General features: G+C 37.8%; 2 protein-coding genes across 9 annotated transcripts in view; one reads left to right on the plus strand and one right to left on the minus strand.

Annotated features, from left to right (window-relative positions):
• The window catches only part of HEPACAM2 (HEPACAM family member 2), a 35,987-nt gene extending 24,924 nt beyond the window's left edge, over nucleotides 1-11,063 (minus strand). For 3 of the 7 annotated variants that reach the window (XM_070508454.1, XM_014842963.3, XM_070508470.1), the window contains exons 1-3: nucleotides 10,861-11,019; nucleotides 5,535-5,888; nucleotides 1,871-2,155 (exon numbers count right to left, since the gene is read on the minus strand). In XM_070508454.1, coding sequence (XP_070364555.1) covers nucleotides 1,871-2,155; nucleotides 5,535-5,888; nucleotides 10,861-10,939 — 718 coding nt within the window. In that variant the 5' untranslated portion in view covers nucleotides 10,940-11,019. Of the gene's footprint in view, nucleotides 1-1,870; nucleotides 2,156-5,534; nucleotides 5,889-10,860 lie in introns of all 7 variants that reach the window. The other 4 variants (XM_014842962.3, XM_044767236.2, XM_044767237.2 and 1 more) reach the window with 4 other exon arrangements.
• Nucleotides 11,064-15,336: 4,273 nt separating this feature from the next.
• Nucleotides 15,337-22,433, plus strand: part of VPS50 (VPS50 subunit of EARP/GARPII complex) — a 143,433-nt gene continuing 136,336 nt past the window's right edge. Inside the window, exon 1 of one of the 2 annotated variants that reach the window (XM_044767227.2) lies at nucleotides 15,337-15,513. In XM_044767227.2, coding sequence (XP_044623162.1) covers nucleotides 15,481-15,513 — 33 coding nt within the window. In that variant the 5' untranslated portion in view covers nucleotides 15,337-15,480. The remainder of the gene's footprint in view (nucleotides 15,514-22,433) is intronic. The other variant, XM_070508484.1, reaches the window with a different exon arrangement.

Below are 22,433 nucleotides of genomic sequence, written 5' to 3' on the forward strand. Positions count from 1 at the left end.
GTGTCATTTCCTGTTCTCTCTCACCACATTGAGTGATGGTTTCTTGGGATTAATATTCAGTAGGTGATATCTGGCTGGTTTATTATCTTGTTTTCCATTTTGTACCTTTTCTATGTGAATGTAAATTAATTAGACCAAACAATAAAATATAAAGTAAGGATGTATGTACGTGGCCCTAGATTTGATTCACTTTGCTCATATTCCTTCACTGTGCTTAAGTAACATGAATGTTTAGGTTTGTGCTACTCGGAGTTGAATGGAAGTTTTAATTCACGTCAGAATAACCTTATTCAATCAAGAATGTGACTATACGATAAACAGACTACATTAAATCTGAATTTTTTACTCCAATTCAATGCTAGACAGTCAATACAGACAGTCAATTCATACTTTTTTTGTGAATCTAATTCTCAAACTATGTTTTAAGGCAGACAGGATCTTTTTCACAATGTTATCTAAATATAAGATCAGGTAAAACTACTGTAAAAATACAACTAAAACTTCAGTTACAAAAATAATGACACCACAAAACACAATATAACTCATGATTGTAACAGATCTTATATAATTTGCTTGCAATCTGTAGTGTTTTGGTATTTCTTGATGGAAAACTATAAATTCCTTCTTTGGCACTTTTTAATAAAATTTGTTCTGTTTCTGAGTGAAAGGACTGGTTCATCTCAGAGACATTGAATTCTGAATTTATCAGGCTTTATTCTACCCTTATGATTCAACCAGCTGAAACCTCCATCCTGACGCCACAGGGGTGAGCAGGTTTCCTTTGCTATGCCTCACTTTTCTTGTTAAGCTGCTGTTGCAGCTATGCTCTAAGCTACGCGGTAACTGATAAGACTTCCCAGTGTAATAGACCATTGGTTCTCAACTAGGGGTGATTTTGCCTCCTCCCTCCCAGGGAACATACAGCAATGTCCAGAGACATTTTTAGTTGTCACACCTGGAAGAGGCTTGCTATTGGTATGTAGTGGGTAGAGGCCAGGGATGCTGTTAAACATCCTATAATGCATAGGTCAGCCCCCACAACAAGGAGCTGTTCAGCTCCTAATGTCACTAGTGTGGAGGATGAGAAACCCTGTGTGAAGCTGAAATTAGAAGGCAATATTAAACATATTAGAGGTGGTTCTATGGAGTATAGGGGACTGGGCAAAAAATACACTCTAGAGAGGGATCTTGTTTGGGTTGGTGATAACATTATGACATGAACTGAAGAGTTTATGAACCTAACTCTGTACAAGAGATTAAACAGTAGCAACAAGAATAGAAAAAAGAACCAAGGAAAATGCAAATCTGAAATAATTACTGTTCCCTGGGAACCTGAATATCTTACTGCAGAATAATTAAACTATGATGCTCCCTGCACCCTGCCTCTAAAAATGGAGCTGAGAAAACGGGGAGAGAGAAGTGTCATACTCTGGAATGCACTACTCATGCACTTCCCATGACCTGGGAGCATTCTTTCTCCCTGTGGTCAGCTACAGAGCACACCCCTCTCCCAGTTTACAATCACCAACTCTTCCTCCTTGGGGATGAATAAATTAGTGCATTCTGCATGGTTCTGGTTCTTGAAACTGAAGTTTCTACTTTCCACTGGAAATAAGGTCACACAATGAACTAAGTCACAAAATGTTTCCTGAAAGGCCCCTGGCCAGTATCTCAACTTGATCCTCAAGAAATAGGGTTATGCAAATAAATATATTTCATGACAAGACAGTGCCTAGGAAGTGTACTTACAACTAGTATTGCACTAAAATAATGGCAAAAACCAAATGACGTCTTATGTTGATATTCTCTATGATTACCTTTGTGAGAAATTCCCAGAAGAAAAGTCATGAATATGTTTTTAAAAACTTACAGTATATGATGGGCATAGTGATGTCACTTTCCATCTTACTGACAGGGTTCTTCACCAGGCAACTGTAATTCCCAATGTCTTCTTTGGTCACGGGAGCAATATGAAGGGTGTTGTTTTGGGGAGAAAAGGAGTTGGTGGAGGTGGTGTGGACAGGCCTCCCATTTTTTAGCCACTGGTAAATCAGTCGGGTGCCCCCTTCCACAATGCATGTCAGGGTCATGTTCCCCACATACTCCACAGCCCCAGACGAAGGCTGAGTTTGCACCACTGGTTTCGTGACAGGGTCTGCAATATCAAGAGAGATAGAAATGATTTCTGCCACCAGCGAATTGCAATAAATGTCTGTGAGGACTTTCAAATGTTAAATCCTGGGGAAGTGATTCCAAAGTTTTATACTTTGTAAGTGTCAACAGTTCAGGCAATAATTAAAGAGAGTAAAAAAAGTTATGGAAAAAGCAAAATGATACAATATAAAAATATCATTTATAGTAGAGATAACTAAATTCTAGAACTTATATGATAAGGATTTTCCAATGAGAACCTTTACTTTATAGATAATGCAGTTGGTGGTAAACTGCAATTAACGCCAACTTCCTCCTTTCCTGTTCTTTGTGCTTTTCCCAACACCATAAAGGTGGACTCTCACAGGCAAAGTTCACATGGTTGTTCCCCTCTCTTGATTTGTCCTGGTGTCCCAAGAACAGCTGGTTGGGATGGAAGTGGTGAACCCAAATTTTTATCCACCATCTGTAAAATAAAAACCTCATATACATTACGCTTTTGGGGGATTGAAGGAAAGTTTGAGAGAATCACATATGTACTATTTACTTTTTCTTCTATGTAAGCAAACTAATTATATGTTTTAATTGCTTTGCATTTGTGTTGCAACGTTATGTTAATCACTGTAACAAAGCAAAACCTACATTTCAACAGTGACTGAATCTGAAAATAGGATAAAATGTGTTATTGGGATTACATCACTTTAGGGATATAAAAGACTAATCCAATAGAAATTCCTGTTGGAACTCAAGTCATAGGAAGTAGTTTTATTTCCTGAGTCTGGTACACAGTGGACATATACTTGTCAAATGAATAATTTTCCAAGAATGGGTAAATATTTCCTCCCTGAATTTTAACTCAAAAATTGTTGGATACGGGTGGGAATTATATAAGTACCCACAACCATTTTCAGCAACCTTCATTAATCCTTGATGCTCGTGACTCTGTTTGATAAAGCACAGTGACTTTCCAAGAGTTACAGAGCAGTTAGTGACAAAATGAAGAGGACTTTAAATCTGGCAATGTTTCTCTCCTGCATTTTGGAGACATATGCATTTAATAATCTCCTTCCATGTATGACTACAGGATGCAGAGACTATGGGCTGATATTTAGGCAACAGATGATTGGCTTCAATATTTAGATTTTAATTTTCTATCAAGCTTTTAATTGGAATTGATACATCTCCTTAGGTAAATTAGTCTTGACTCATACTTACATTTTCCCATACAGAAAATGTTCATTAGGGCACAAACAGATCCAATCCCTCAGCCCAGAGAAGACAGGAGAAAATGAAAGATAAGGAGAAAGGGAGTTGAAAGGCAACTTGCAGGGGAGCTGAGCAGTTCTGAAGCTTCCAGCCTATCAAGATGGGTGCAATCAACTTGTCCACTCAATGTAATCCTTTATCTTCCCTGGTAAGAACAAAGGATTCAGAAGAGCTTTTGTTTAAATTGTTATGATTTTAAAACAAAAATGAGTTATATATATTTATCATGTAGAAAAAGCTCATGTTTCAAATATGTGTGTGTGTGGAAATATTTATGGTATGGGATAAATCACATGGGTAGCATGTTGATGGTCTCGCACAGGGAGAACCAATCATTAGAACAGACATTGGTATTGTGAGCATACACTTGCCTAAAACAGTGTAACTCTGATTGATGTGGAAGGTTCCTAAGAAGACTTTTTTTGGGCAGGCCCTAAACTCCTATTAAGGCTTTTTGGTTGCATTTCCCTAAACAGATCCAATTTTACTGCACATTAACATGGAATGGATGTTCTATTAAAAGTTTTGGGAAGAGTACTACACAGGAGCATTTCATGAAAATTTCCTTTAGAATTTTCCCCTTTTCTTTTCCCGAATTTGCTGTCTAGGCATCTGCTTCTACATCCCGTATATTTGCTCCCCCACAGTCTCTCTTGTCTCCACTCATTTACTCCACAGATGTTTACTGAGCACACACTAATGGCTAGCAACAGGTTTCAGGCACTGAGGACAAAGCAGGAAACAACACAAAGTCCCTGCTCCCACGGACCTTGTATTCTAGGTGGTGAAGAGAAACAGTAAGCAAATACAAATATATAAAATGTCCAGGTGGAAATAAATGCTATGAAGACAATAAAGTTGAACTCAAGATAGAGAGTAACTCTCTCTCTCTTGCTCTGGCTCTCTCTGTATTTGAGGACTGAGGTTACACTTTATATGAGGTGGTCAGGAAAGCTTTTACAGATAAAGTGACACTTTGGCTGAGACCTAAAGGCAATAGGTGAGAGAACCATGCTGTTATCTAGGAGAGCAACCTAGGTAGACTGAACAGCAAGTACAAAGGTCCTGGGGTGTGAGGGTGTTTGGCTTGTTCTAGGAAGAGCAAGGAGGCCAGTGCGGTCAGAACAGAGTGAGTGAGGGGAAGAGAGATAGGAAATGGGGTCAGCGAGGTGTTGGGTATGTTGGGGAGATCATTTGGGGCCTTGTAGGCCATTGTTAGTAATTTGATCTTTATTCTGAACAAGATGGAAAGCTATGGGAGGATATTAAGCTGAGGAGGCAGGAGGAGAAGCAGGGAGGCCTGGTGATAGGCTATTAGGATAGCCCAGGCCAAGCTGATGGCGGGGTAGAGTGGGGCAGGAGTGCGGGTGGTGAGAAGTGATTGAACTCTGTCTGTATTTTGAAGGTCAAGCTGACAGGGTTAACTTGTGCACCGGATGTGTGCATGAGAGAAAGAGGGGTCAATGATGACTGCAAGGTTTTGGCCTGAGCAATTGATGGAATGCAGTTGGTATTTACTAAAATGGAGGAATATTGTTAAACAAACAGGTTTAGAGGGAAAAATCAGAAGTTGGGCTTTGGGCATAGTATATTTAAGGTATGCCACTTACATATCTCAATAAGGAAAATAAATGTCTGAAAGTGAGTTGACCCCACTCTCTCAGAGAACATTTCCAGCAATTTCTATTGTTCCTTAGGTTTGGTGCTTGAGCAAGTCTCATCCTTCCCCAAACAGTGTACCAAAATAAAAATCTTCAAGCGATGAGAATAGGGCTCTTCCCAGGGTGCATTCTAAGAAAATAAGATTTTCTCCATCTCATTGTATCAGCAACTTTATACTGATACTTTGCAAGCAAATAAATGATAAATTCTACTTCTTGCTTGATTACCTTTAGCTGGGCACTGTGCATATCCTTTACATGCATGTCTTATTTAATCCTCAGACAGCCTCATGAGGTAGGTAATGTCATTTTTGCCATGAGACACTGAGGCTTTGAAGGTTAATTAGTTTTCCCAAAGTTGCAGAGCCAGGACCTAGAGGCCAGTTAATCTAATCTCCTGAGGCTTTGCTAACTACCATGCTACCCAGCTGCCCATGTCACTCGTAGTGGACTCACCGTCAACAGTGACTTGTATCTTCTGACTAGCTGATAGAGTTCCATTTCCCTGAATGTTGACCTTCACGATGTAATTGCCTTCATCAGTGAACTGCAGTGGATTGATGAGCAGAGATGCATTGGGTGGCATCATGGTGAACTTGTGTTGGTATTCCAAGTCGGGAACCACAGACTTGTTCACAGAGCCCAGTAAGTATTTGGGCATTGTGTGAGGTCTCTCAAACAGCCATATGATCTGGATGTCCGATGCCGGAGTGTGGAATCCGTAGTGCACAGGGAGGTAGAGGGCTTGACCCCTGATGCCATGGATGGTGTGTGATGGCACTGCCACCTTCAGCCCTGAGCAAGCACCTGCTACAAAGGAAAGGAGAGCTATAAAGACCCTGAGCCACATTTCACAATCTAAAGGGACAATACAGAGAGAACCTGGTCGGGTGATAATCCTTTTCAAAGAGAGGCTTCTAGGTACTAACTATTCTAGTACCGTCTGCCTGTAGAGGTAAATATTTGTCTCTGAAACCTTCTGCATTTTAAAACTCCACCCAAAGACTATGTTGATTACGTGACTTCTTTAAAGCCAAGATGAAAAGGAAAAGCAGAAGTTAATATCTATGACTGTTAAAGAAAAAGAGAACTGGGAAAGATTATTAGTTCTAAAGTCCAGTGAAACCTTTAAAAGCGTTTGAAGTTGTGGCTGCACTAATGTCTGAGTCATATCATATTCCTAATCAAACTATGTGATTTGAGAAACACTGTGGGGATACTTCCTCCCAAGAATCTTCCTCCAAAGTCTTCTGAAATGGCTTACTAGTCTATTATTGGAAGTTTTCCCCTTTAGCAAAAGCCTTGTCCAATGCAAATATTCCAAAGAAAATGGCATTAAACCATTATCAGTCATGATCAGTCATTCCCGCCCAGAAGCAGGAATCTGGTTGGCGTGTTTGAGGAACAGCAAGATGGAGCAGAATGGAGGAGGAGCGTGGTGAGGCAAGGTGGCCAGGGCCGGATCAGACAGTGTCTTAGAGTTATGGCAAACACTTTGGCAATTTTACTTTGAGTGAGATAGGGATGCAACTGGAGTTCTATGGGTAGAGGAGGGATATAAATATTTTTTAAGGTGCACTCTAGCTGCTGTAGAGGAGATAAAGTGAACTGCAGAAAAGGAGTAGCGGTTTCTGCAAGGAAATCATAAGAGAGAGAAAAGAAGATAGAGTAAACCTAGGCCTTTAAACTAGTGATGTCTGAGATATGTGAAGCAGAGGCTGACGGAAGGGAGTGAAGCTCTTGAAGTCGTAGATTTAGAGGGACACTGGGCATTTGGATGGGGGACCAGTACAGGAAAAGATTCCTCTTAGTATATGTGTTATCTTTACAAAACAACATGCATTTCCGTTCCTTTCAATGACAACAGGAAGATCCTGACAAGTTCCTGGTAAGCAATAAATAAAAATTAGTTGTTTAAGTACCCATTATTACTAACTTAAGATAGGTAAAATGTAATTTTCACTGTATTTATTAAGTGTATTTCTGTCTCCTTTTTTACCTCAGGGAATATGAACATATTTATGAGGGTTTCCTGGTTCACTCTTAATCTTGGACTTCCTTATCCTGTTTCTACCATATAGTCTTAAATTCATCACTTGCGAATTGCCTTGAAATAAGAGATTTCAGGAACATATTCTCTAAAACGGCAGAGAGATTTCTGTATTTGATACTTTGATAAAGTTAAAAATCCACTGAAATACAAGGTCTTAGTAAATGACACATGGTGATTGGTCAGTTAAGTGACCTTAGACAAATCATGTTAATTCTCTGGCCCTCAGTTTTCTCATGTGTGAGACAATGGTAGTATTAGATGAGGTCTAAGGCTCTCTCTACAATTATGTTTTTGACGTTCTGAGAGGTTTTTCTCAGGGTAGCAGCTACCCTGCAGTTGAAGGTGAAGGGCCAATATTTAATTGAGAGGATGCAGAGAATTTTGAAGTATTGAGTTTCCGGCTTTAGTCCACTTACTAAGTTGTCAATCCCTGGATATCCTTTAATAAATTGGCAATTCTGTGTTTATTGCCAAAGAATCAAGAGGGATGTGGGATTCCACATCGTTGCCTTGAGAATGCACTGGACAAAGCTGCAGGGCTGCTGACATAAAACTCAGTAGTTGCCTCTGACAGTGAGTAGTTTGGTCACTGACTCCATTTAATACAGTTCACAGCTGAATCTAGAAACCACTGCTAGACTGAGATGTACATATAGGTGGCCTGAATGCAATTCTCGCCAATCTGTTGTTGTGGTTTGAGGGTCATTGCAGAAGTCCTTGTTTACTTTTTTTTTGAAAAGGGGAAGAACCCTTTTTTATCTTCTTTTTTTTGTAGAAGTAGTTGAAAAAAATTAACTGAGATTGTTATATTCTGAAAACGGTTGGGAGGCACTTTATTACCATGAAGTGCCAGCATGACTAGAATAGAAACGTTGGTGACTTTTGGATCTTGAATCAGAATGTTGGATCAAGAGTATGAAAAGACTGATTGGAAAGTCTATGACTGAAGTTATGGGAAGCAAATTTTATTTAATGAAATATTAAATACAGCACAAATGTTTCACTCCAGGGAAAAATGAAACTAGCAGAAAATAACATTTTATATGGCACTTACAATAATTGTTTAAGAGAGGTAAACTAGTTCTTTGGGCTTCTTTAGAAACTGTATCATGTAATAATACCTTAAATAATATATTGCAATGAATATCTCTGAATATATTCAATGCTTATTATATCAAATGATAGGACTTCATTCTTTTCAAATATGTTGCCTGTTCAAATATCTGTATGACAGCGAGAGTACAGTGGTTACATTAGCTGTTTGCTTAGATTGCCTACATCATTTTTATTGGATAAATTATAGTAGCAAGTTATAAGAATGTCAGCGAGGAATGAAATTTTCTTCATACATTAGCTTATCTCAGCTACCTAAAATCTTTTCATTTTACAGGAAAGACATGAATCTATTGACATGATGCAATGCTTACTTGTAGTGAACTTTGGGGAATAAACAGATAAGTGGATGCTTCCTCCACATTTCAGGAACACATACTCTCCTGCCATTGCTGTATTTCCTGCTATGGATGTGATAGATCCACGATAATTTACTAACTTGGAAAAAATTAGCTTCGTTTTGAAAATTTTCCAAGTGCTCTTTTCTAGTTGTATGAGAAAATCTAAAGGACTAAAACTATTGATTTTAGAAAGTCAACCTCTGTATCAATAAACTTCAAGAAAATAAATGATATAAAAATTGATAAAATTTTAATTTCCTTTTGATATTCCAAATATTTGGACTTAAATAAAAATTCAATTTTATTATTAAATTCATTAATACTTACTTTTTGAGTATAAAAGAGGAAAATACTTAGAATTTTTGCATATAAGGCATTATACTAACCTGGAGAAACATTGACAATACCATTAATAAACTGACATACAAAATTATAGCAATAACCTCCCCTTTAGAGAGTTTCTTAAACTATATAACAACAGCATTATAAAGGAATGCCCAGTGTAAAGAGCTCCTTGAAGTCATATTGTAAAGTTATCTATATTCCAGCAACAAGACTCCCTAGCTCAGTTTCACTGTATTGAATATAAACACCAGACTTCACAAAGTGACCTCTAGATGTAGCTCAAAATAGATGGCATTTACTTCCTCATTATCATGTATGATATTAGCAAGCATAACAAAACTACTGTTGACTGAAAATAAGCTCTTGCATCTTTAGAGAAAATAGAAATTATGAAGTCGTACTTTGAATAGACTTTACAGACTACATTTTGGGCTTCACATTTTTAAGAGTTTTTTAAAAGGAAAAAAGAAACAGATATTCATTCCAAAAAAGAGAAAGATTTCCATACTACCTATGGTTTTTGCAACACTCTACCAACGGAGAAAAGTAAATTTGCCTAAGAAAGAAAGTCTTAAGGGATAATAACTGCTTTAACTACTTATGAACATGCTATCTATTTCTCTAAAGTACATTTTAATTTTAGTTTAGTTGAATTCCTCAAATGAATTGTCTCTAAGTTCTTCTTAAAGCCAAATACAAAAACATTACTTATGAAATAACAGCAGTCCTGTTGTTACAAAATTAAGTGGGGGCACTGATGCATAGGGTACTTCAAAGCCCAGAAAAATGCAAAAAAAGAAAAGATAAAAAGCCAGTTATGGCAATTATTTAATTTTTCTAAAAATTTCAAAAACTAAAAATCTATATATAGGTTTGAATTTGACAACATAAACACTGGACCAATCATAACTATGGGAAACTCAAGCACTTTTAAAAAAACTTGCAAACTACACATTTCAAAATTGTGGGATATGTACAACATTAGGTATAAATTTGAATAACAATCGTATTTACAATAAAAACTATAACAAAATATACCATTGAAAGCAAGGCTCTAAAGTACAGAAGAAGGCTAAAACTTAAATTGCTTATTTAGGTAAGTTGTTCTTAAAATTTAAGGAATAAAGTCCTTTTTGAATTCCTTTCTGTTGAATATAAACAAAAGAAGAAATGAATTTGACTTTTAAAATTGATAAATAGGAACAATGGAAAAGAGAACATCTGGTGAAAATAATGATGACATAAAAACAGTGGGAATGTTGGAGAAAGACTCCTCTAAACTCTAAGAATCAGGAGGAGGATGAGGGAAAATAGTAAGGTAGAGAAAAATTTTTTTAATAAGACTAGCCATTGGGCAAAGAGAAAGGCTAAAGTCATTTTAAAGATATAATAGTTTTTACACATTTCTCCCTATTGGGTATAAAATATTTTTTGTCCGTTTGGAACTTTTTTCATATTTCATAAGATAAGTAATTTAAAATGAAGTAGCGCTAACAGCTTGCCACGATATCTGTAATTTAAAAAACAGAAAACCATTCTCATAAATCATTTTGAGTTTCACCATAGGCGGTCACATATTCATGGCTTATAAGAATATTTGGAAAAATAAAATGCATTAAAGACTATTGAATTGATATGTAAACTCTGTAAAAAGAAGAAATTCATTAGGCTTTGAGAATGTTTTTACTTTCTTAATAAGTGCTATTGATAATAACGTTGTTCTAAGAAAACAATAACCATCTATTTATTGAACCTCCTTTCTCCTAAATGTTCCTGCTTCTTTGCTGGAACAAAGTGCCTTATTGTTTAAAAGGTTCTGAGCTGTTCTTCAATTATCTGAGTGAATCTACTGTCTAAAGCAAATATTTACCTTATGCCCACAAGTTAAAAACAAACAAACAGCTAAAACACAATTCACGTAGTGCCTTACCTAAGAGAAGGAGGTATATTTTGCACTGAAAGACCCCAACCGTGTTGCTGAAGGGGTCCATGAAAGCATCCTGTCCCATGCATACAGTGCCCTGTTCCTGCTGGCAACTCGGTTCATGGACCAGCAGCTGCTGGTTTATTTGCTAGGGAAATTAGCAGTGAGGTAACAGACCCTATCCTGCCTCTTGCTTCTGTGATTTGAATACAGAATGAATGTGTATACAAAGGACACAGGGAGTGGGAACACCTGTTATATGCTCTGTTGAAATACAGGCTCATGACTTTCAGAACAGCTTCTTAGCAATTATCAGTAACTGTCAGTATATTTCATGAATTATTCTCAGTTAATAATCACATGAAGGAAAATATCCTTTTGGGCTACTTTATTGAAAAACAGTATGCTTTCATAATGAGAGCATATCATGAAATTTCCTGAAAAACAAAAGCTAGTTTCTATGATGCAAAACTATGCTATTATTTTGAAATTAAATTTTTTCTATGAAAATTGAAGTATTTAATAAATCTGTTAAATGGTTTTAAATCATCATGAAATCACTAACCAACATGTAAAAGTTACACCAAAGAATCAAAATAGAGCACCTGAATATCTTTAAAAATGTATTTTTCTACGTAGTATTTCCTACTACAAATGTCTGTCATGGTTTTATTGAATCTATGAATTCACATTATTTTTAAAAGCAGACCACAGATGTGTTTGCAAGTGACAATGAATCATGGACTATGCATAATTATAATGAAAAGTCTATGCCAACAGTTACTATCTGAGGCCACATTTTCACAGCTGAAGGAGAGAGGAAATGAACCAATGGCCTAGAGATCTCGCCTCTACTGTGGGCTCTGGACTACAGCTTTTCAGCCTGGCCTTTTCACTGTCATGGCAGCAGGCAGTCTGAGTACTTCCGCTTAATTTACTAAGTTATAAGTTAACCCCGATCTCATTTCGTTTCATTTATTGCACGAAGGCTGTAGTCCAAGTCTTCCACTATATAAAATAAAAAAGTATAGCCAATCTTCATCATATTAAGCAAATTCCTTGCATAAATCATTTTTAACGGTAAAGGCTCACTAAAGAAGATCAATGACGTGGGAAGGAAGAATATTCCTCAAGTGTAATTAAGGGTAAAACAGGAATGATAGTTATTTTGGAATCCAAGTTTGGAAACACTTTTTGCATTTAAGCTCCCAACTCTTCCAGAAGTAATTCTATAGGCAAGAAAGTGAGTGACTCTTGGAAAACCTGAGGTCTCTTCAGAGGTCGTTTTATGATCTCTCTATGCTCAGAAAAAATGGCAAGAGCTTCCCTGCCCCTAGGTAACTGCTATACCCCAACTTTCTCTGTGCTGTCTCTAAATCTCATACATATGGCTATTGGAGCACTTATCTCGCTAACCTCAATTAACGTTATTGCATGTTTATGGCCCCTCTGGGCTTCTCGAATACAGAAACCAGTCCTACTCATTTATGGATCCCTAGCATCTAGCATAGTGCTTAACTAGTATTTTTATTAAGTTGTTCCCCCAGAAATAATCCCCAAATGCTCCTTAGTCCATGTCCTCTGACTCTCAGTTGACGCTTAAGAAATGCATATACATTTTAATATTGGATTGCAGAAAATACAATTTGGAAAGTAATAAGGAAGTTCTACAGATATTACACAGGCTACCCTTCACATCTTTTAATCAATATTAATCTCCAATTGCCTTCATTAAATAAGCTCTTTCCACTGTTTTTAAAACCCAGTGCTGGCTCATGATGAAGTGTGTTGCGTCCTAGGCAAAATGAAAGAAGTAAAGACAAAGTAGTGAGTTTTTCTTAATGTCACATTTACTCAATTTACAGGACTTTTTAAATTCTATTTGTTTATTTAAAAATATCTTTTATGATATAAGCGATAACAGATGCTACATAAATAAAGTGCCATAATGAATCACAGCTGTGATCTTTTCATGTCATGGCACACATTAAAAAATGACAATACTCGTATGACATCTTGGGAAAGTCCTATGTGGCATAACCATGACAAAGCGCCCTCTAGTGTCAGGTAGTAGGCATAAAATCTTACCTGCCAAAGTAATTTCTGAATTCAGGATGTTTACATAGGAAGCCAAACAGGCAATGTAACTCTAAGTTTTTTTTTTTTTTTTTTAAGTCTAGGGAGTTAAAAAAGCACCATGTATGGCTCAATTATTTTCTATAGTGTGAGGGTATGTTGAATTAGAAAATATAGTTTATTTAGACAGCACTGATTTACTTTACATGTTTTCAATATAATAGTTAAAGCCTTTGAACTTTTAGAAGTCTGAGTTGTCCATTTCTTTTTAGTTTATAAGAAATAAAATAAAATGTACAGTATTAGAGAAAAACAAAGTTTTAATGTTTTCTTGCCTTTTTATGGCCAAATAGATACAGAAAACACTCATTTCTCCAAATTTGGCTGACAGAAAAAAAACAAATACAGTGAATAAAAAAACATTTTCCTTTTTGCATTTAGATCTGGGTTCTATTCCAGAATCAAGCTCTAATAAACTGTGTGGCCTCAAAACTACAGGTGGATAAAGTTGCCCATTTTATAAAGATTTTCACAGACTAAGAACTGTCTGGCAATTAAGATTAGAGTAGGTAAAGAATGAACGAATCTAGGACTGCCCTAAAGTGACTGGATTTTCTTTATAGGGTTAGAAATAACAGAGTCAGAGAAGAATAAGGTTAACATATAATTTCAAAAGGAATTGTTAAGCACAATGATAGAAGTATGCACAGAGTGGTCCTGTCAGAGCAGAGAACTGGGCAGAATTATGATTACAATACCTCATAATTGTAAGGTGCTTTACAATTTATAAATTGCATTCACTTGCCTCATCTCATTTATCCTTACAAAACCCAAGGTCAAATATTACAACCTCATTCGTAAAAAATTAATAAGACAACACTCTGAGAGGTCAAAGGATAGAATTTCAGACTTGGAAATAACCTCTATGTTAGTGTCCCCCAAACTTCAGTCATTCATAAACCAGTTATGACTTTTGTCATATCTGACTACCACTCACACTATTGTTTACCTAATAGTTTTCATTAGTGTGGCACACTTTAACATTATTTTTAGTTGAGAAATATTTTTGAAATCATGGGCCTGTATTTTATTTTTTTCTAATAAACATTAATTAAAAATAAATATAAATTAAAAAAAATCATTGGCACCACATTTCAGGACTCACTTTTCAACACTATACATAAAGTCGTTACTTAAAACATCTGGATAATAAGTCCTTCAGTTTCTGCATGCACATCTGCAGTAACCTTAGGCATGTTACTTAATTTTTCCATACCTCAGTTTCCTCATCTTTAAAATGGGGACAATAGTACCAACGCCATAGGACGCTTGTGTGGCTTAAGGGGATAATACATGTAAACCTATTAGCAGAATTCTTGACATTTAATAAGCTTTCAATAAGTGTTAGTTATTATGAATTGTCATCTCTGGGTGACTTTTTTTTGGGGGGGAGTATTTTTATAATTGGAAAGTTCTTTCTTAAAGATTTTATTTTTTCCTTTTTCTCCCCAAATCCCCCCGGTACATAGTTGTATAATTCTTAGTTGTATATCCTTCTAGTTGTGGCACGTGGGACGCTGCCTCAGCGTGGCTTGATGAGCAGTGCCATGTCCGCGCCCAGGATCCGAACCAATGAAACACTGGGCCGCCTGCAGCGGAGGGCGCGAACTTAACCACTCGTCCACGGGGCCAGCCCCGGAAAGTTCTTTCTTAATTTGAGGCCCAAACGACTCCCTTATTACTTTCTCCAATTTAAATAAACTGCTAAAAGTTGAAAAGAGGACTTTAGAGTGACCTGTGTATTTATTATTGTTATATTTTCATCTTGACTTGCCTTAGATTTTGCAGGTAGTAAAATGATAGGTGGGAACTAAATCCTTTAGTTTTAGGGCTTTTTTGAAGTGGATGCCAAGCCTAAGGAAGAAGAGCCCTACCCTACCTAGCCCAGTCGCCTACTGGACCACCTGAACTACACCTTCTCTCAGGCCAAGGCCAGCACTACCGGGCCGTCCCACGCGCTCAGGTCCCCTCTTGCGGACCGCCTCCCTTGGCTTCCTGCTCCTTTGCGTCAGCCTCACGTTCTCCCACCGCGCCCTTCTAGACCAGGCTGGGTTTCCTTCATCACATTCCTAGGGGCATCATGCCAGTCTGGTTTATATACTGTCTTCTCAATCTTTGTTCCTGTCGCTCAATGCCTCGTCACCCTATGAGTTAGGTTTTCGCCTCGCCGAGGAGAGCTACCGAGAGCAGACACCTCTGTAAAGACCAGCAGTCGCCGCGGTCACTCAGAGCAACAAGATGCGCAGGCTTAACTAAAGCGCCCGCTATTTTGCTTGCTGGGAAATGTAGTACCCGCGCTGTTCTTTCTCCTTCATTTTACTATGCTGGGACTACAGTTCCCAGCATGCCCAGGGCAAGAAAGGATGACCCGGGTCGGCAGCTCCACGTGACCACTCACTATGGCTTCCCTGTGTCGGGGCCAGCTGTCTGCTGGTTCGGTGTGATTTGTTATTTCTTTGTGGCAGGGAACCCCCACTCACGATTTCGACAATGCAAAAAATCAAATCTCTTATGACTCGACAGGTAAGTCACGGCAGCTGAAGCAAATGCATTCTTCATCTCCCCTGGGAGAGGAGCCGAGATGTTCTGTTCCTGGGCCGCTGCGGAAGGAGACCTAAGTTATAGGTGGTGGCAGGTGGCAGGGGCACGGGGAAGCCGGGACACCCCCTAGAAAAGTCACCGGCACCGCCCGGATCAGAACCCTGCTGCAGCGGGTGGTGGCGTTCCAGAAACATTCGTTTAGACGAGGTGAATGAGGGAGTCAGAGGCTATGTTTGTCTCCCATCCTCCCCCTTTGCCATCTTTCCAGTGACAGCCCCAGCTGCCTTGCAGGTTTCCCCACATTGATGCTGTCTGTCGTCTTTGAGCAGATGGCTTGGGTAGGGAGGTGAGTCTGTGCCGTAGAGATGACCTGGAAGGAGTGAAAAAAACACCTAAATTGAAGACAGACTTCGTAGCTTTATGTCTTTGGGCAAGTTCTCAAACCTTGTACCTTCAGTTTCCGCATGTGAAAATGAGAAGAGTTCTTTTTGTTCATCCTGTGTCACAGTTCTGTTATGAGGGCCATTAATAAGCTAATATATGTGAAAATTGTTTGCGAAATGCTACCTTTTTTAGTTATTGTTATGGCAAAATAGTAATACATATATATATATTTTTGCCAGAAGGATAATTGGTGAATAAAAACTGGCTATTTTGTATCCCATTTCATAAATGTTAGGGACTTCCTAATAATGCCTCAACTTCCTTCAAGCAAGAATTGGGAGACATTTTCTTTTATGTACTTCCTGATCATGACTTGGTTTTATATACCATTATTTATTTCAAGTCTAATATTTCACTAGTACTGGCAATTCTTATTCTTTTAATGAGAGAAAGATACTTTAGAGTTTTAAATCAACGTGGTTTTGAGAACTTTGGAGAAAGTGTAGGATAATCATTTAATGAAAAGTTCATTTATGAGTTTTTGTTGTTGATTAAAAAAAGAATACAAATTCCAAATCAAATTCTTATTTGAGAATTTAGAATTTGGGAGATATCTGAACAGGTTACAAATTGTAGATTTCTGGTGAACAATACATGAGTCCCACATGATTATTTTACTCCTGTCAAATAAATATTGGTAATGTCGTGAACATAGAATTAAAAAGTTCTGTGAGTAAGAAAAGATGTAAGTAAGTGGGTAGTAACGTTTGGCAACCTCTCACATTTGTTGAGTACTGATATTATGCTTCATATTATTTGTTCTTTGAGAGTGAGTTTGGGTCCTGCTCCATCCTGTAGGTCACTGTGTGACCTTGAGCAAGTCACCTAACTTTCCAAGTCTCTGTTTTCTCATCTTTAAAATAGGAATAATAACATATACCTCATGGAGTTAGGCTGGTGGTCATGTTTATATGATATGATGAAGGTAAAGAGGTAAATAAAGGAGTTAATGAAGTTCCTGGGCCTTATCAAAGAAGCACTTGATCATAGAGATCATCTCAGTGGCTGTGTTGGTGGTGGGGGAGCAGGAAAGCTGGAAGCAGGCTGTTGCAGTAATTGATACAATAGATGATTTCAGGCTGACTATGATATCTGTTTGATTTTTAAAACAATATACGCTTTTGTACATTATACCACTAATACTTTTAAACTGCCTTTGGAATGCTGAATTTGGACTTTGGTTCATCAGCTAAGTTTGTGCTCTCTCATGTTGTTTGCCATGCACTTCAGTGTAGTCAACATTGTCATCATTGCTCAGCAACTTTGGTTGGTTTGTTGTTTTTTAACCATATTTTGTAACAATAAGAAGGAGAGAAAAAATACGAAAGTCCAGATATCAGTGATAATGAGTTTATGCCTCCTAAACGTAGTGAAATTGTGCTGAAAATGGTAACTCTTCAGCCTCAGTCAGTTGCTTATTGGTTTGAGTGGGTGAAATCTGTGCTTATAAGATGGAAACAAACCCCAACTAAAGCACGCATATGAAAAGCTGGAACTATACTATGTAAAAGTGAGGTAAAATTATGAATTTTACACACATTTTTAAAGTCATCCTAATTACATATGTTTAAGGCTTGACTTCTACTTATTTGATCATTATTAATACACAGTTCATGAATCTGTGAAGTACGAAAGTAGGTTTCTGCCTAGAGTTACATTGGGGATTTTATTTAGTGCTGTTTATTATTGGGTTAAATGTAGTAGTATTATGAATAAATATACACAAGGTGTTTCTTCTTTGTGAGGCTACAGAAAATGTAACAATATGAGATATGAAATTCAGGTTTTTTGGTAGTTCAGCTCTCCCAGGATCTCGGTTTGGGATAGAGTGGGAGAGCAGGCTTTGTTAGCTCTCTTTATTTAGATGAGATCTATTGTTCTGCTTTCTCCGTTGTGCTGGCCTCTGTTCTTGCAGCTCATTCAACAAATGTTCATTGAGCACTATGTGCCAGGCACTATTCTAAGTTCAGAGGATGCACCAGTGAACAAAACAGACAAGTGCTCAGGCAGACAAGGTGATAAATACTTCGGAGGAAAACAGGATAGGGAATACTGGGAGTTGTTGGGAATTTGGAGTCATTTATGATTTTAGATGAGGTGGCCGTGGAAGACATCACCGAGAAGGTGTATCATTTGAATAGAAACTTGAAGGAGGTGAGGAAGTTGACCATTTGGATGTCTGGGAAGGAGCATTCTGGGTGGAAGGAACAGCCAATGCAGAGGCCCTGAGCCAGGAGCATGTTTGAGGAACAGCAAGAGGCCAGTGTGGGTGGAGGGAAGTGTTGGAGCAGAAAATTGTAGGAGCTGAGGTCAGGAAGCTGAGGGGAAGAAGTAAGAGAACGAAGAACTTCATCCTGACCTCATCTCCTCCTACTTTTCTCCTCACTCATAGCAAGGCCATGCTTCTATTTTGGTTGAAATAGCAGGTAGAGGAGAGATGTAATTTGACATATACTGCAGAAAGATCTTTCTGGCGTCTGTTTTAAGAATAGATTGAAGAGAGAAAAAGCAAAAGGAGGTAGACCAATAAGGATGCTATCGCAGTAATCCAAGTGCGAGCCGTACCCGGGTGCTAGCTTTGAAAGTGTTGAGAAGAGGTCAGATTGTGGAGATATTGTAAACAGGATTTTGTGACAGATTGGATTTGGGCTGTGAGAGAAAGAGAAGCATCAAGGTTGACTCTAAATGGTTTGGCCCCAGCAATTGGAAGAATGGAATTGCCATTTACCAAGGTAGGTAAGACGGAGGAAGGAACGATTGAAGGAAAGGAGAATGTTTTTAGCCTTGTTAATTTGAAAGCCTTGTAGATATTTAAATGGAGAGATAAAGTAGGCAGTTGGCTAAAAGAGTGAATTTCTGAGGAGAAATTTAGGGTATAGATAAAAATTTGGGAGTTATGAGCATGTAAAAGGTATATAAACTGGCTAAGATCACCAGCGAAGTGCATGAGATATAGAAGAGTCCAAAGTTGGAGCTTTTGAGAATTCAGTGTTAAAATGTCAAGGAGAAGCTGTGGAGGTAGCTGGGCAGACTGAGAAGGAGCAGCCAGCCAGGTAAGAAGTCTGCAGCATCCTGAAGAGCACCTGTCCCATAACAGATGCTCAATAAGTATTTGTTGGATGAATGTTGGATAAAGAGAACAACCAAGTAGAGTGGGTCCTGGAAGCCAAGTAAAGAATTTAAAAGAGGAGGGAATGACCAGCTGTTTTAAATGCTGCAGATGGGCCATGTCAGGTGAGAATGAGAAGGAGCCTTTGTACTGAGCAGCAGAGAGGTCCTTGGTGATCTAACAGCAGCACTTTTTGTGAAGAGGTGGGGGGCCTGATTAGAGTGGCTTCTAGATAAACTGAGGATTGAGGATAAACACTCTACTGAGTTTTGCTGAAAAGAGAAGGAAATGCAAGTCATCTCACATGCTCCTTTAGACCATTGGGATGTTAAGTTGCTAGTGTCATGAAAGGAAACTGAGGATTCACGTAGACATACTAGAAATAGTCTGAAGTGTTAATCTGATTTGGGAAAAGAAAGAAAGTGCAGTGGCAGGAATTATTTATGCTGAATTTTGTATAAATTTAAATTGGGGAAATTATCAAAACAAAACCAGTTACAAAAGAAAAATAATGCTTAATGATTACAGTGAAAGTTTCAATTTAATAAAGGCAGAGTACTACAGTTATAACTGTGTCTTCCTGCTTAGAGAGGGGAAGGTGAAAGTAAAAATGATGACTTCCTATCTGTTAGTAGAAATCTATAAAATTACTAATTAAAGGGTTCAGGATCTGTAATCCTGAAATACAGATGAATGTCAGATGTGCTTTGAGACATTTAGGTAATTCTTCATTTCTGTTCTGATAAGAGAAAAGAAAAACATTTCTCTGTGATCACAATGATATTCAGAATAATGGTTAACACTTAAAGAATGCTTGCTGTGTACCAGACCCTGTTTTTGGCCTGTCACATACATTATCTCCCTTACTCCTTATAACAGCCTCTGAGATGTCACCATCTAATGACTGTCATCATCATTAGAATGTAATGATAGGTAGGTTAGGCAAATTGTTCAAGGCCACAGAGCCCATTCCTTGAATCACTGTGCTCTCCTGCTTCCTAACATGTATGTAGGGTTTCCAATTTTTATTACTTTTATTTTGTATATTTCATGGAAAGTTGCCATGTATTAGTAGCAAATTATTATGTTTGGTGACTAATTTGGAGGTTAGACCTTTTTCTAGATGTTGGTATATATCGTTGTTTACATTTCAGCCGTTGGTTTCTTTACTGAGTAGCTCTGGGGAAAGAAAATTACACATGATGCATCCCTCCTAGGATTTCTGTTAGATTGGTTAAACAAATCTGTACTTTTTAAAAGTGTTTGTTTAAAAGGCATGGAAATTACATCTTTTAAAAGATATATTATGGGTGGTCATGATTTTGAATCAAATCATGAAGATTTACTCTCATAAATGTGTGTATGTATGAACATATGTATGTGAGTGTATAATGTATATAGAAGTTTAGTTGTATAAGCCAACCTTGCCTTCTTTACCACTTGATGTTTTGCCCCCGTGATGACTATGGGTGAGAAATTGGGACAAGGAAGAACAAGTGCACAAGAGTAGTTACGTACTTTTATTTCCTCACTCATTGTAAGGCAGTAAACCTCAGTACCTATGCTTTTCTTATTCCAGCAAACTTCCCTGGAAACTTCATTTTAAAGTCAATTACATGTTCCCATGGGAACAATGTTCTAATTAGCTGGAGATTGGAGCCTGACCAAAGACTTCTAGTGGATAATTTATTCATTTCTTTGGTGTTTACTCTGTTCCTGGAACTTTGCTAGTCACTGGGCTATAGAAGCAAATAAGACTCGCTCTCTCCTTTCTCTTGAGACTTATGGTCTGGAAGAGAAAGAGAGATATATTTAATGTTTAAAACTTCACTGCTTTGGTAGAGGTGTGGTGTTGGAAAATGTCTAGCTGGGTTTCTAAAACATTCGTGATTATATGAATCACCAGGGTTGCTTGTTAAAATGCAATTCCTGGTCCTAATCTAGAAATACCTATTCAGATCTAAATCTGTGGTGGGACCCAGGAATCACGTTTAAAAAATTTCCCGAGTGATGTTGATGGAGATGATCCATGGACAATACTGAGAAATAGTGTGTTCTTTGAAGCATAGGGATTTAGGAAGACTTCATAGAGGAGTTAATTCTTAAAGTGGGGTATTGGTTTCTTTAGAGGGTGAGTGTGTGTGTGAAAGAGGGAGAAGGCTGGGTGGGGTATTCTGGGAGTGATGGAAGACTTGGGGGTGAGGCAGAGCATCTTGTCATAAAAACTTGTAGAAATGACTGGTGGTATTTTAGAATAGGGAAGATAAATACACACCTCTATAATTTAAAAATAAGCAAGTTCTGCTTTAAGTCTCAAATAATCAACATAAATGTACCATATGTTTTGGTTACTAAGGACACCAATGGGTCGATGTAGGGCATCTAAAGGACAAAAACTTGCCTGTAGCATAGATCTCTCCTCAAATTCATGTACCAGCTAATTTGCTTACAGACTAATATTACAGGAATTTCAGGTGTCTGCTTTGAATGGCCTATTTTTAAAAAGAGGCTGTTAAAGAAAATTTAAATTGCTAAATTCTTTCTGTCTTGATAACTTTCCCTGGTACAAATGAGACTTTCAGAATCCTTCAGTTGATGTGAATATAGAAAGTACCGGGTAACGAAGAGCTAAAGAACAGGTAGAAAGCAGTGAGACATCAGGTTTAAGTCTCAATTATACAGTATAAATTGGGGTGCATTGGTGAGAAATAATCAAATAAAATCAAAGGATTACTTATGTATTAATTAAGCAATTAGCATTATTTAAAAATCTTTGATTAGCTCATTTGGTTGGTTTATTGTATCAGTGAGTCATAATACTTGGACCTTTTTACCAGGTGAATTTGGTAATGATTAATAGATAAATTCTTTTATAGAATCCTTTTTGTCACCCAGGTTTCTTTTCTTTTGGTGGTGGCTTTTTTTTTTTTTTAAAGATTGGCACCTGGGCTAACAACTGTTGCCAATCTTTTTTTTTTTCCTGCTTTTTCTCTCCAGCCCCGCCCCCCCGTACACAGTTGTATATCTTAGTTGCACGTCTTTCTAGTTGTGGGATGTGGGACGCCGCCTCAACGTGGCCTGACAAGCGGTGCCGTGTCCGCACCCAGGATCTGAACCCTGGGCCGCCACAGCGGAGTGTGCGAACAACCACTCGGCCATGGAGCCGGCCTCCTCTTTTGGTTGTTTTTAAATCATGGTTAATTAAGTTAGACTTCAAACGTTAGTTATGGTGGTGCCTGTAATACTTTTACTGTGAACTACGAAAAGTGTACCTTTACTTGATATAATGATAGTACTGTATGTATTAAGTGACAATTGTTTTTAGAACATGTGTTCTATATATTTTAAA

Source organism: Equus asinus, chromosome 1, assembly GCF_041296235.1.
Source record: "Equus asinus isolate D_3611 breed Donkey chromosome 1, EquAss-T2T_v2, whole genome shotgun sequence".
Classification (NCBI taxonomy): domain Eukaryota; kingdom Metazoa; phylum Chordata; class Mammalia; order Perissodactyla; family Equidae; genus Equus; species Equus asinus.